This window comes from Mandrillus leucophaeus, unplaced genomic scaffold (assembly GCF_000951045.1).
Source record: "Mandrillus leucophaeus isolate KB7577 unplaced genomic scaffold, Mleu.le_1.0 Scaffold195, whole genome shotgun sequence".
Classification (NCBI taxonomy): domain Eukaryota; kingdom Metazoa; phylum Chordata; class Mammalia; order Primates; family Cercopithecidae; genus Mandrillus; species Mandrillus leucophaeus.
Genome location: NW_012101976.1, coordinates 1,915,349 through 1,930,679, shown reverse-complemented (window position 1 = coordinate 1,930,679; position 15,331 = coordinate 1,915,349). Strand labels below are relative to the sequence as shown.

General features: G+C 46.1%; 1 protein-coding gene across 4 annotated transcripts in view; it reads right to left on the bottom strand.

Moving 5' to 3' along the window:
• Positions 1–15,331, bottom strand: part of ANKS3 (ankyrin repeat and sterile alpha motif domain containing 3) — a 44,105-nt gene that overhangs the window by 10,596 nt on the left and 18,178 nt on the right. For all 4 annotated transcript variants that reach the window (XM_011978465.1, XM_011978468.1, XM_011978469.1 and 1 more), the window contains one exon: positions 7,254–7,389. In XM_011978465.1, the coding sequence (XP_011833855.1) occupies positions 7,254–7,389 (136 nt within the window). The remainder of the gene's footprint in view (positions 1–7,253; positions 7,390–15,331) is intronic.

The following is a 15,331-nucleotide window of genomic DNA, read 5'->3' as shown; positions in this document are numbered from 1 at the left end:
GTTCACACCATTCTCCTGCCTCAGGCTCCTGAGTAGCTGCGACTACAGGCGCCCGACACCATGCCCGGCTAGTTTGGTTTTTGTATTTTTAGTAAAGATGGAGTTTCACCATGTTAGCCAGGCTGGTCTTCATCTCCTGACCTTGTGATCCGCCCGCGTTGGCTTCCCCAAGTGCTGGGATCACAGGCATGAGCTACTGTGCCCGGCCGCAATTCTGTATTTTCTAAAGCATGGCATGTGTTTGCTATGATTATAAAGTGTTTCAAATCACTGCCCAGTCTGAGCTTTCTGAGCTTTCAGAGCTCAACCCAGAGCTTTTACTATTTTGTAGCTTTTCAGTTTTTCATATTTGACTTGTATAAGGCTCTGATCTGATTCTACTTTTACGAGATACGTGAGTTGGATGCAGGAGGAAATGGTGAGATCTCCTTGTGGAGCTGGTAAGCTGGGACGGAAATGAAGGCAGAGGTCCCCTGCGTTACCATTTTACCACCTGAGCTGTTTACTATGAAACAATCCCAACACCAGGGAAGGAGCTGGGCTGAGCCTGACCCTGAGAAAGGAGCTGCTCACTCAGGTGCAAACTGACAGGATAATTCAGGGCAGGCCAGCAAACAGGGAGAGCTCAGGCCCTGAACGTGGGCCACTCTGTCCTTCCCCATGAAGAGGCTCACGCCCTGGCGACTGAGCTAGCCATGTGGACACACACCCCCTCACACTCAAAGATCTACAGCACCCCAGGGAGACTGTGCTTCCATCCAAGCTAAAGGGTAGGGAGCTGTAAGACAAATGCACAAAGGTGGCAATAAGCAAGGGAACGGCAGCTGCGTGAATCTCAGCACCCAACACACCCTCAGAGCAGCTTAAGAATTACAGGCAGATGGAAACCACAAAAAAGCCAGAGCTGCAATCCTGCTATCAAAGTGGAAATCAGGGCAAAACGCATTAAATATGACACAGAAGGACTTTTTTTTTTTTTTTTTTGAGACAGAGTTTCCCTCTATACCCAGGCTGGAGTGCAGTGGCACAATCTCGGCTCATTGTAACCGCCTCCTGGGTTCAAATGATTCTCCTGCCTCAGTCTCCCAAGTAGCTGGGATTACAGGTATGTGCCACCATGCCTGGCTAATTTTTGCATTTCGAGTAGAGACAGGGTTTCACCATGTTGGCTGGGCTGGTCTCGAACTCCTGACCTCAGGTGATCTGCCTGTCTTGGCCTCCCAAAGTGCTGGGATTACAGGCATGAGCCATGCCTGGCTAGAAGGACATTTCTAATACTGAAAGCCGTAATTCACAGTGAATCTATAACAAGTTATGAAAATCTGTCACCAAAAATGCATCAACTTCCTTCATAAATCAGAAACACACTAATAGGTAATTTTGTAGAAAATGAACTAAAAGTACATAATCCTAAATAAGATACTCACAGATACGCTAAATTGTATACACAGAAAATAGAAAATAGAAGAAGAAAACTTCTCAAGCAAAACACAGAATGTTAAAAAATATTGATCAGGGCTGGGCGCGGTGGCTCACGCCTGTAATCCCAGCACTTTGGGAGGCTGAGGTGGGCGGATCACTTGAGGTCAGGACTTCAAGACCAACTGGCCGACATGGTGAAACGCTGTCCTACTAAAAATACAAAAAAAAAAAAATCAGCCAGGCGTGGTGGCAGACGCCTGTAATCCCAACTACTCAGGAGACTGAGGCAGGAGAGTCACTTGCACCTGGGAGGTGGAGGTTGTGGTGAGCCGAAATTGCGCCTGGGCACTCAAGCCTGGGTGACAGAGTGAGACTACATCTGAAAAAATATACATCTATTGATCAGCAGGTGATAAATAAGATGACAAAGAAGTTCTGTCAAGGTAAGAATTATAAACACTACCTGATCAGACACACTAGAATAAAGGTGATCAGAATAACATGAGAAATTAATCACAAGATCAAAACGGCCCTTCCACCAAGCAATTAACAAACAAAAACAACCACAAGACTTCTATTAGACAACTCATGGGTGAAGGAGAAAATATAAATAAAAATTATAGAATTTCTGAAAAATACTAAGGAAAGTATTAAATACAGAACCCCCAGAATACACTTAAAGCAGCAATCAGCAAAAATTCACAGCCTCTAACATTTAGCAACAAAAGGGAAACAATGAACATGAAAGAAATTTCCAACTCAAAAAACTAGAACAACAAAGTAAGCCAAAGAAAAATAAAAGCAGAAATTAAACCATCAGTAGGTCTCAATAATCAATCAAAATCCGATGGGTTTTTCTTGTTTTTCCACTAAACAAAGTACTAGTATTTAACTTAAAAAGGAAAAAAGGAACAAACACAAATATTCAAAATAAGAAGTGAGGCCGGGCACAGTGGCTCACGCCTATAATCTCAGCACTGTGGGAGGCTGAGGCGGGAGGATCACTTGGGCCCAGGAGTTTGAGACCAGCCTGGGCAACACAGTGAGACACTGTCTCTATTTTTTTTAACATAAGAAATTTTTTAAAATATAAGAAATGAGATCCAGCAATTCCACTACTGGTTATTTATCCTAAAGAAAGAAAACCAGTATACCAAAGAGATGTCTACACCCTCTTGTTATTGCAGCACTATTCACAGTAGCCTAGATAGAGAATCAACCGAGTCCATGAGTGGATGAATGAAGAAAGAAGGCTTTATATACACAATGGAATATTATTCAGACATAAAGAATGAAATCTGATCATTTGTGGCAACATGAATCAGCGTGGGAGAGACTATGTTCAGTAAAATAAACCAGACAGAAAAGAAAGACAAATGCCAGCCAGTGTGGTGACTCACACTTGTAATCCCAACACTCTGGGAGGCCAAGGTGAGAGGATCACTTGAGCCCAGGAGTTCCAAACCAGCCTGGTCAGTATAGCAAGACCCCGTCTCTACAAAAAAATAAAAAATTAGTCAGGTGTGGTGGTAGGTGCCTGCAGTCCCGGCTATTCAGGAGGCTGAGATGGGAGGATCACTTGAGCCTAGGAATTGGAGGCTGCAGGAGCCAAGATTATGCCACCACACTCCAGCCTGGGTGACAGAACGAGACCCTGTCTCAAAAACCAAACAAACAAGACTACATGACTACGTGATCTCACCCATTTACAGGATTTTTAAAGCTCATGTCAAGCATGTCAAGGAAAAGAGTGGGTATCAGAGGTTCGGGGTGGGGAGGTAGTGGGAGAGACTGGTCAATAGGTATAAAATGACAGATCGAAGAAAGAAGTTCTGGTGTTCACAGCAGAGTGACTATACGGAACAACAGTGTATACCTCAAAACAGCTACTAGAAGACAGAAATGTTCTCACCTCAAAGAAATGATAAATATTTGAGGTGATGGATAAACCAATTACCCTAATTTGATCATTACACAGTGTATACATGTATCAAAACATCACACACTGTACCCCATAAATATGGAGTTATTTTGTGTCAATTAAAAATGAGATAAATATTTTCCAGGTCAGGTGCAGTAGTTCATGCCTGTAGTCCCAGCACTTTGGGAGGCTGAGGCTGGTGGATTGCCTGAGTTCAGGACTCTTGAGACCAGCCTGGTCAACTTGGCAAAACCACCTCTCTACAAAAAATACAAACATAAGCTGGGCATGGTAGAGTGCACCTACAGTCCCAGCTACTCGTGGAGCTGAGGTGGAAGGATTGCTTTGCACCTGGGAGGCAGAGGTTGCAGTGGGTCGAGACTGGGTCACTGAACTCCAGCCTGGGTGACAAAGGAGACCCTGTCACAAAAAATAAATCAGTATTTTCCATGCTAAAAAAATAATAACAGGAGAAAATAACCATTGAAACGGAATATTTCATCTTGTTTTATTTTATCTATTTACTTTTTTTGAGATGGAGTCTCTCTCTGTCGCCAAGCTGGAGTGCAGTGGCATGATTTTGGCTCACTGCAAGCTCCGCCTCCTGGGTTCAAGTGATTCTCCTACCTCAGCCTCCAGAGTAGCTGGCGCACACCACCACACCGGCTTATTTTTGTATTTTTAGTGGAGATGAGGTTTCACCATGTTGGCCAGGCTAGTCTTGAACTCCTGACCTCAAGTGATCTGCCTGCCTCGGCCTCCCAAAATGCTGAGATTACAGGCGTGAGCCACTGCACCCAGCCTGAAACAGAATTTTTTTTTTTTGAGGCGGAGTTTCGCTCTTGTTGCCCAGGCTGGAGTGCAATGGCGCAATCTCAGCTCACCACAACCTCCGCCTCCCAGGTTCAAGCGATTCTCCTGCCTCAGCCTCCCAAGTAGGTGGCATTACAGGCACGCACCACCACACCCGGCTAATTTTGTATTTTTAGTAGACAAGGGGTTTCTCCATGTTGAGCAGGCTGGTCTCGAACTCCTGACCTCAGGTGATCCACCCGCCTTGGCCTCACAAAGTGCTGGGATTACAGGCGTGAGCCCCCACACCTGGCCCTGAAACAGAATATTTTAAAAGGAAAAAAAAATTGGCCGGGGGCAGTAGCTCACGCCTATAATCCCAGCACTTTGGGAGGCCCAGGTGGGCAGACCACCTGAGGTCGGGAGTTTGAGACCAGCCTGGCCAACATGGAGACACCCTGTCTCTACCAAAAATACAAAATTATCTGGGCGTGATGGCACATGCCTGTAATCCCATCTACTCGGGGAGGCTGAGGCAGGAGAATCACTTGAACCCGGGAGGCGGAGGTTGTGGTGAGCCAAGATCAAGCCATTGCACTCCAGCCTGGGCAACAAGAGCGAAACTCCGCCTCAAAAAAAAAAAAAGCCAGGCGCGGTGGCTCACACCTGTAATCCCAGCACTATGGGAGGCCGAGGCAGGTGGATCACAAGATCAGGAGATCGAGACGTCCTGGCTAACATGGCAAAACCCCGTCTCTACTAAAAATACAAAAAAATTAGGTGGGCGAGGTGGCGGGCGCCTGTAATCCCAGCTACTCAGGAGGCTGAGGCAGGAGAATGGCGTGAACCCTGGAGGCGGAGCTTGCGCCACTGCACTCCAGCCTGGGTGACAGAGTGAGACTCCATCTCAAAAAAAAAAAAAAAAAAAAGGAGAAAAAAACTATCTTGTACACCTCTGCAAATAAAAAACTATTATCAAGGAACCACCTCACAGCAAGAGACCAGATGGTTTCATGGGAGGATTCTATCAAAACTTCTAAGACCACGTAGCACTAATGCTACATGTATTGTCCTACAACACAGAAAAGGAAGGAAAACTTCCAAATTATTTTTATGAAGTATAACATTGATACCCGTACCTGATAAAGATAGAACAAAAATAGAAAATTATAGACCACGCCGGGGGCGGTGGCTCACGCATGTAATCCCAGCACTGCTGAGGCAGGTGGATCACTAGAGGTCAGGAGTTTGAGACCAGCCTGGCCAACATGGTGAAGCCCCGTCTCTACCAAAAATACAAAAATTAGCTGGGTGTAGTGGTGCATGACTGTGATCCCCGCTACTTGGGAGGCTGAGGCAGGAGAATCGCTTGAACCCAGGCGGCAGAGGTTGCAGTGAACTGAGATCTTGCCACTGCACTCCAGCCTGGGCAACACAGCAAGACTCCATTTCAAAAACAAAAAAAAAGAAGAAAGAAAACTATAGACCAATATCACTTATGACTCAGTATCCATTGAGAAATACTAAATATTAATAAACAGAATTCAAAAACACATTAAAATAATACAACATGTGTGATTTATGCCAAGAATGTAAAGTTGATTCGTTATTAGGAGGTTCATGAAGACAAGCTACCATATGAAAATTCACAGTCGTCTCCAAAGATATGGAAACAAAATTCAATAGTTACTCCAGTAAAACACCACTCAAGAATACAAGAACTGATGAATACTTTGTCAATATGCTAAAATAACATATACCTTCCCTCTCACATAATGAGGCGTTTCCACTAAGATCAGGACCAAGGTGAGGAGGCGCACTATCTCCACTATACTGAACAATGGGCTAGAGGTGTCAGCAACTAAACAAAGAACAATGCAATTCAACAAAGGCAGAGTCATAAGAATCAGCAGGTAGCAGTGTATTCATCGATACTTAAAGATTATATGTTAGTAAGCCTGTAAAGCCCTAAAGAATCAGTAACAAAACTAACCTGAACAATACAAGAATTCTGTAAGGTAGCAGAATATAAAATTAGTTTGCAGGGCCGGGCGCAGTGGCTCACACCTGTAATCCCAGCACCGTGGAAGGCCGAGGCTGGTGGATCACCTGAGGTCACGAGTTTGAGACCAGCCTGACCAACATGGAGAAATCCCATCTCTACTAAAAATACAAAAAATTAGCCACGCATGGCGATGCACGCCTGTAATCCCAGCTGCTTTGGAGGCTGAGGCAGGAGAATTGCTTGAACCTGGAAGGCGGAGGCTGCGGTGAGGCGAGATTGCACCACTGCACTCCAGCCTGAGCAACAAGAGCGAAACTCCCATCTCAAAAAAAAAAAAAAAAAAGTTTGCAGAAATCCATTGCCTTCAAATGCACTGACAATATGCAGTTAAACGATATAATGACACCACTAAAGAACTTATTCACATATCCAACCACCACCTGTTCCCCAAAAACCTACTGAAATAAAAAATAAATAGCACTGAATAATTAACACCCTGAGATTTGGGGGGAAAAAAGGGATATAATGGTAGGGAAAATCCCATTACAATAGGAAAAAAGATGATCAAACACTTAGGAACAAACTAGTCATATGCAAAATATAGATGAAGAAAAATTTAAAACCCTCCTGTAAGACCCAAAAGTACACTGGAACAAGAAGACATCCCTTGTTCTTAGACAGGACAACTCAACACCACAAAGATATAGTTAATTTATACACTGTCACAATCTCAATAAAAATATCAATGCTGTTTTTAAGGAGCTAGACAAGTTGATATTCAAGTTCATACAGAAAAATGAATAAGCCATAGCCCAGGAAACAGTGAAAACAGAAAACTAAGGGGGCCTGCCCCGACTCGGTAGTCAAGCATACTACAGAACGCCTCTACAGTCACGACAGCCTGGTTTTGTGCCACTCTCCATCATAACCATCCTTCTCTCCTGTTAGAGCAGCGGCCTCAACCTTGACATGGAAGCAGCTGGGGGAGGCAAACCCAAATCTCAGAGGAGAAGGTGGGAGCCAGAGAAGAGGGGGACATCTTTCTCTGCCAGGTCACCTGAAACTGAAGACAACCAGAGACCCCAGCAGGGCACGGCTGGCAGGTGTGGGTACCTGGGCTCCGATAGAGGCTCTTGGGCAGAGAGGGCGAGTGAGTATCCATCAAGGCCACGATCTTCATGTGTCCGTACTGCTTGGCCAGCATCCGAGCTGTGGCTCCACTGTGGTCTCTCGCATCCACCTTGACTCCCTGCGAATGTCCGTGAAAGGGGGTTAGGAGCCTCTCCTTCAAAGTGCCTGCCCTTCCTGGGCTGCTGGCTGGGAAGAGAGAAGGGCATATGCTGGTGTCTGACTGCCTCCCTGCATGGGAAACATCACATCTGCATGAGAAAAAGGCAGGCTTGTCTGCATCGTAGCCACAAGTTTTGCTCTCACTCTCTTTTTAGTGACAAGCATGAGGGGGGCTGGGGTTGGGGAGTCATCTCCCAGCTGTGGCAGCTCTCGGCTTCCCACTGCTGCCCGCCACACTCATGACCTCCCTTGCAGGGGGCTGGCAGCCACCATGGGGAGAGCCCAGCCTTCACCTTCTGCGCCTGGGCTGTGTCCCACTCGCTTTGCTTGTCTTCACTCAAAGAAAGCTGGACACAGCAGTTCACAATGAAAGCAGCCTTTTTAACCAGTCAGAATGAAAGCACCATCCTCTGAAGCAGAATTCATCACTTTGATCAAAAGCTCTATAATGTATTTACAGGTCTTGTGGTGCAGCAATTCCACTTCCATGACCCTAAGGAAATAACCCTAAATACAGAGAACGCTTTAGTGTGCAAAGGCGTTTGGCACAGGCCGGGTACGGTGGTTCACGCCTGTAATCCCAGCACTTTGGGAGGCCGAGGTGGGTGGATCACAAGGTCAGGAGATCTAGGCCATCCTGGCCAACATGGTGAAACCCCTTCTACTAAAAATACAAAAAATTAACTGGTGTGGTGGCGAATGCCTAAAGTCCCAGCTACTCGGGAGGCTGAGGCAGGAGAATCGCTTGAACCCGGGAAGCAGGCAGAGGTTGCAGTGAGCCGAGATCGTGCCACTGCACTACTCCAGCCTGATGACAGAGTGAGACTCTGTCTCAAAAAAAAAAAAAAGTTTGGCATAACATATTCACAATAATGAAAACCTACCTAGAGACAACTTGAATGCTCAGGGGGACAAGGAGCCAGTTATGTTATTGCCATAGATGATGAGATTTACAAACGGCTGTATGATCAAGTTGAAAAAGGATCATGGCCAAGTGAGGTGGCTCATGCCTGTAATCCTAGTATTTGGGAGGCCAAGGCAGGTGGATCGCTCGAGCTCAGGAGTTGGAGAACAACCTGGGCAACACACTGTGACCCCACCTCTACAAGAAAAAACAACAAACTCTAATCAATACAGCATGTTTCTGGTGTTGCTCTACACCGTAACTGTCCTTCTCTCCTGTTAGACCAGGCAACTGGGGTAGGCAGGGAAGCCAGAGCCCAATCCCAGAGGACGAGGTGGGACCCCAGAAAGGGGGGGCATCTTTAATAAAAATGAGCAGGGTATGGCGGCACACGCCTGTGGTCCCAGCTACTCAGGAGGCTGAGGCGGGAGGATCCCTTAAGTCCCAGAGGTGGATGCTGCAGTGAGCTGAGATCACGCCACTGCACTCCAGCCTGAGCAATAGGGCAAGACCTTGTCTCAAAAAAAATAAAAAAGGATCATGGTACAAAACTACATATACATTACAACTCCTGCAAAATGAGACAAAAAATAAAAGTACACAGAAAACAGTATTGGACGGTAACATACCCAAAAGGTTGCTATTTTTAAGTTATTTATTATTTTTGATGGAGATTTTTCCAATTGTCCAATCTTCTATGTTTTTAAAATGTACTATCATAAGCATGTTTGCTTTTTTTTTTTTTTTTTGAGATAGGATCTTGCTCTGTTACCCAGGCTGAAGTACAGCGGCGCCTAAGGAAATAATGCAGGACATACACTACAATTTAGAATTTTCACTGTGGCATTCAGCATAGTAAGAATCAGAAAGAATCTAAAATAAGAGATTAGTGAGCTACATGAGAGCATATCCAGAAAACAGAGCGCGTCCCGCCCATTTACGTGGTAGGTGGGAGTACCTGCAGTGACACAGACTAGGGTGCACAAAACATCATTAAGAGAAAAACGCAGGGCCGGGCAAGGTGGCTCACGCCTGTAATCCCAGCACTTTGGGAGGCCAAAGTGGGCGAAGCACAAGGTCAAGAGTTCGAGACCAGCCTGGCCAACATGGTGAAACCTCGTCTCTACTAAAAATACAGAAAAAAATTAGCTGGGCATGGTGGCAAGTCCCTGTAGTCCCAGCTACTCCAAGAGGCTGAGGCAGGAGAATCACTTGAACCCAGGAGGTGGAGGTTGCAGTGAGCCAAGATCACGTCACTGCAGTCCAGCCTGGGCGACAGAGGGAGACTCCATCTCAAAAAAAAAAGAATCACAACCCTTAAGTAGTTTTGCTTCCACCCATACTGCAACTGTCTCTCCCATTAGACCAGGGGGGCCTCAACCTTGACCCCCACATGGAGTCAGTGGGGGAGGCAGAGGTGGTCTCTGAGCAGGGATACAGGAAAAAACTGTTTTCACAAAGCATAAGCAGTTTTACTTTCTAGACTGCCCTCCATCCTACTTTTGACTCTGGTTAAAAATTACCTATGAAACTTTCAGCCTTAAAAAATAATTTATAGGCCGGGCACGGTGGCTCACGCCTGTAATCCCAACACTTTGGGGGAACAAGGAGGGCAGATCACAGCTCATGAGTTCGAGACCAGCCTGGCCAATGTGGTGAAACCCTGACTCTACTAAAAAATACAAAAATTAGCCGAGCGTGGTGGTGCATGCCTGTAATCCCAGCTACTCAGGAGGCTGAGGGAGGAGAATTGCATGAATCCAGGAGGCAGAGGTTGCAGTGAGCTGAGATCGTGCCACTGCACTACAGCCTGGGCGACAGAGTGAGATTCTGTCCAAAAAAATAATAAATAAATAAATAATAATACTTTATAAGCTAGGCACAGTGGCTCAAGCCTGTAATCCCAGTACTTTGGGAGGCTGAGATGGGTGGATCACTTGAGGTCAGGAGTTCAAGACCAGCCTGGCCAACGTGGTAGAACCCCATCTCTACTAAAAATACAAAAAGTAGCCAGGTGTGGTGGTGCACGTCTGTAGTCCTAGCTACTCAGGAAGCTGAAGAAAGAGAATCGCTTGAGCCCAGGAGGTGGAGGTTGCAGTGAGCCAACATCACGCCACTGCACTCCAGCCTGGGCAACAGACGAAGCAAGACTGTCTCAAAAATAAAAAATAAAAATAAAAAATAATTTCTTGGCTGGGCAGAGGCTCACACCGGTAATCCCAGCACTTTGGGAGGCTGAGGTGGGCGGATCACTTGAGGTCAGGAGTTTGAGACCAGCCTGGCCAACAACCAACCTGGTCAGGAGTTTGAGGCCAGCCTGTATCTACTAAAAACACAAAAATTAGCTGGGAGTGGTGGCACGCACCTGTAATCCCAGCTACTCGGGAGGCTGAGGCAGGAGAATCACTTGAACACGGGAGGCAGAGATTGCAATGAGCCACTGCACTCCAGCCTGGGAGACAGAGGGAGACTCCATCTCAAAAAAAAAAAAAAAAAAAAAAAATTCTTGTTTAAGTTTGATAGAACGAACCCTAAGGTTTTAACCAGAATAAAACAGTAGCCTCTTTACTGTAGGATTTTAACTCATTATGTATTTTCGGTTTTGTTTTTGAGGCAGAATCTCACCCTGTGGCCCGGGCTGGATTACATTGGCTCACTGCAACCCTGACCTCCGCAGCTCAAGTGATCCTCCCATCTCAGCCTCCCTGGGATTACAAACACACACCACGACTGGCTAATTTTTTTTTTTTTTTGAGACGGAGTTTTGCTGTGTCACCCAGGCTGGGGTGCAATGCCATGATCTCGGCTCACTGTAACCTCTGCCTCCCGGGTTCAAGTGATTCTCCTGCCTCAGCCTCCCAAGTAGCTGGGATTATAAGCACCTGCCATCATGCCCAGCTAATTTTTGTACTTTTAGTAGAGATGGGGATTCACCATGCTGACCAGGCTCATCTTGAAATCCTGACCTCAGGTGATCCGCCTGCCTTGGCGTCCCAAAGTGCTGGGATTATAGGCATGAGCCAACGTGCCCAGCCAATCTTTTTTTTGTTTTGTTTTTTAATGTGGAGACAAGGTCTCACTGTATTGCCTAGACTGGTCTCCAACTCCCAGCCTCAAGCAATCCTCCCATTTTGGCCTCCAAAAGTGCTGGGATTACTGGCATGAGCCACTGTGCCTGACATGAAAATAAATTTTTATCTACTTATGCTTTAAAAGATTTTTTTCCTATTTTATAATGTCCATATTACTAAAGAGACACATGATCAAAATTCATTTTAACATGAAGGTGGGATCAGAGAGTTTAGAAACCCTGGAACAAGACTATCCAGAAGGCACAAATCAACTTTCTCTTAAAGAGAGGCCCACAAAGATCCATATCCTCTTCTCCTGACTGAGCTGCTGGGGCTAGGCACCACTGGCAGAAGGGAAACGGGGGACAAGGAAAGCAGCCACAGCCCTTTCTTCCCCTAGCAAAGAGCACAGGATGCCCAGCCTTGCCCAGTTCTCCACCTCCAGAAATGGAGCCCAGCTCTGGAGGGGCAGGTTGGGAAACCGGGTGGGCCCCCTCCTCTGGCTCCAGGTGTTCTAACAACTGGGTGGCAGGAAGAATGTGGGAGAGAAGAGCTTCCAGGCAAGGCTTGCCCACCAGCCTCCCCGGCAGACAAACCACCCAGGCCATCAGGCCACCTGCCGCCAGTCCTGCCCCATCCCACCAAGCAATCACTAACCAACACTTTGATTCTTGATTAAAGTGCTGGAGGAAGAACTCAGTGTTGAGTTCCTGAGTTTGATAAGTTTGTGTGACTGGGAAAGAGAACATTTTTGCTTTTAGGAAATACATATTTAGGGGGAAAGGGGCATTATGTCACAATTTACATTTAAATGACTCAAAAACATATGCACTTTATATATAAAGAGACTGATAAGAAAATGAGGTGAAATGTTAACGTTTGGGGAATCTGGTAAAAACATGCAAATTGTTGGCCAAGCACCGCGGCTCCTGCCTGTAATCCCAGCACTTTGGGAGGCCAAGGTGGGAGGACCACTTGCAGCCAGGAGTTTGAGACCAGCCTAAGCAACTTAGTGAGACCTCAACTCTACAAAAAAATTAAATCAGCTAGGTGTGGTGGCACGGGCTTGTGGTCTCAGCTACTCAGAAGGCTGAGTTGCAAGGATCCCTTGAACCTGGGAGGTCAAGGCTGCAGCAAACTATGATCGTGCCACTGCACTCCAGCATGGGCAAACAGAGTGAGACCCTGTCTCTAAAAGAAACAAACATACAAACAAAAATTATAAGAGTACATATGTCTTAGGATCTCCAGTTCTACCTTACTTAAAATGACTCTTAACTTACAAGTAGAGGGTCTTCATGGTTCTGGGCTATCGATTCTATGATGTGTCTTAAGGAAGCCTAGTTCATGTCAGCAGGATTATCTGTCAAAAGATTATCTGGCCAGGCATGGTGGCTCACATCTGTAACTCCAGCACTTTGGGAGGCCAAGCTGGGAAGATTGCTTAAGGCCAGGAGTTCAAGACCAGCCTGGGCAACATAGTCAGATTTTGTCTCTACAAAAAAAAAGTATCCAGGCATGGTGGTGCGTGCCTGTAGTCCAGCTACTGAGGAGGCTGAGGCAGAAGGATTACTCCAGCCCAGGAGGTCAAGGCTGCAATGACCCATGATAAGGCTACTGCACTCTAGTCTGGTGATCGAGCAAGACCCTATATAAAAAAATAAAAATAAAAAAATAATTATTTGCAGAAAAAGAAACCTGAATGGCCACTAAAAAGTATAAAGTATTACAGAAACATAAAAAATAAAACATAAATTAAAATTAAGAAATGAAAAGATGCTCAATCTCATCAGAAATCAGAGAAAGGCAAAAATCAAAAGGAGACACTCATTTGACTATGGGAGCCAAAGAAGTCTAACATCCTGGCCAGGCGTGGTGGCTCACGCCTCTAATCCCAGCATTTTGGGAGGCCGAGGCAGGCGGGTCACGAGGTCAAGAGATTGAGACCATCCTGGCTAACATGGTGAAACCCCGTCTCTACTAAAAATAAAAAAATTAGCCAGGCATGGTGGCGAGCGCCTGTAGTCCCAGCTACTCGGGAGGCTGAGGCAGGAAAATCACTTGAACCTGGGAGGCAGAGGTTGCAGTGAGCCGAGATCGCGCCATTGCACTCCAGCCTGGGGGACAGAGACTCCATCTCAAAAAAAAAAAAAGAAGTCTAACCCCCTAAGGGGAGGGGCGTGAACCAGGACCACTACGGAAGAAAGCAAGTTCACACTATCCACTACCGACTGAGATTCACCCACCTTACACAACAAAGACCCTACTTTGAAGAACGCATCCTAAGCTCCCAAAGAAATTCCCACATGTGCTTAAAAAGACATGTAAGAAATGTCAATGGCAGGCCGGGCGCAGTGGCTCATGCCTGTATCCCAGCACTTTGAGAGGCCGAAGTGGGCAGATCACTTGAGGTCAGGAGTTCAAGACCATCCTGACCAACATGGTATAACTCCGTCTCTACTAAAAATACAAAATTAGCCAGGCATGGTGGCACCTCCCTGTAATCCCAGCTACTCAGGAGGCTGAGGCGGGAGAATCGCTTGAACCCAGGAGCAGAGGTTGCAGTGAGCCAAGATTGCACTACCACACTCCAGCCTGGGTGACAGAGTGAGACTCCGTCTCAAAAAAAAAAAGAAATGTCAACGGCAGCACTGTCAGAAGAGCAAAACGGAACCCAACTTAAGAGCCCACTAATAAGGGAGAGGATGAAGGTGACTGAGGCATCCCTCCATACACAGAGCTGTTAGAGTGCATTTTGCCTGCATGAACCAACATGCTGCTGAATGACACACACAATCTAACATGCTGTTTACACCCAGAATGACACACACAATCTGATATGTGGTTTACACCCATCTTTCAAGATTCAAAACAAGCCTACACATGGTGTAAGGATGCACAGTATGTGATAAAAATATAAAATCAGGGACCGGAGAGGTACACACTGGCAGCTGGAGAGTGGTTGCCTCTGGAAAAGGAGGAAAGCAGATGAAATAGAAAGGCATATAAAGGGGATTTTGGTTGTGTCCTTTACAAACACAATGGGAGAAGAGCTGAGGCAGATGAGGTGAGAGGTTAACGTGTGTCACACACAGGTACTGGGTTCGTGTGGTCGGCTATCTTACCTCTATACTCTATTGAGTGCTTCATAATTTAAGATGCATGATTCTTACTGTGGTGGGAGTGGAAGATGGCAGTTTGGCAACATCCACATTAAGACGGTACTTACACTTCACCCAAAACTTGTACCTTTAGTACTGGACCATACAGACGTGGTCACACATGTTTACGGACACATGTGCAAAGATATTCTGCACAGCGCTGTGCATAATAGCAAATGGTTGGCAATGACCTAATTCTATCTGTAAATTATTGTTAAAGAAACTCTGATTCGGCCAGGCGCAGTGGCTCACACCTGTAATCCCAGCACTTTGGAAGGCCAAGGCGGGCCGATCACAAGGTCAGGAGATCGACACTATCCTGGCTAACATGGTGAAACCTTGTCTCTACTAAAAAGAAAACACAAAAAATTAGCCAGGCGCGGTGGCACATACCTGCAGTCCCAGCTACTCGGGAGACTGAGGCAGGAAAATAGCTTGAACCCAGGATGTGGACGTTGCAGAGAGCCGAGATCGTGCTACCGCACTGCAGCCTGGGTGACAGAGTGAGACTCTGTCTCAAAAAAAAAAAAAAAACAAACAAACAAAACTAACAAACAAAAACTCTGATTCATCCCTACAGGGAATACCATCCCACTATAAAAAAAAAAAAAGAGAGAGAGAAGGGGCTGCGCACGCTGGCTCATGCCTGTAATCCCAGTGCTTTGGGAGACTGAGGCAGGCGAACTGCCTGAGCTCAGGAGTTCAAGACCAGCCTGGGCAACATGCCAAAACCCGTCTCTACAAAAAATAAATACAAAAATTGGC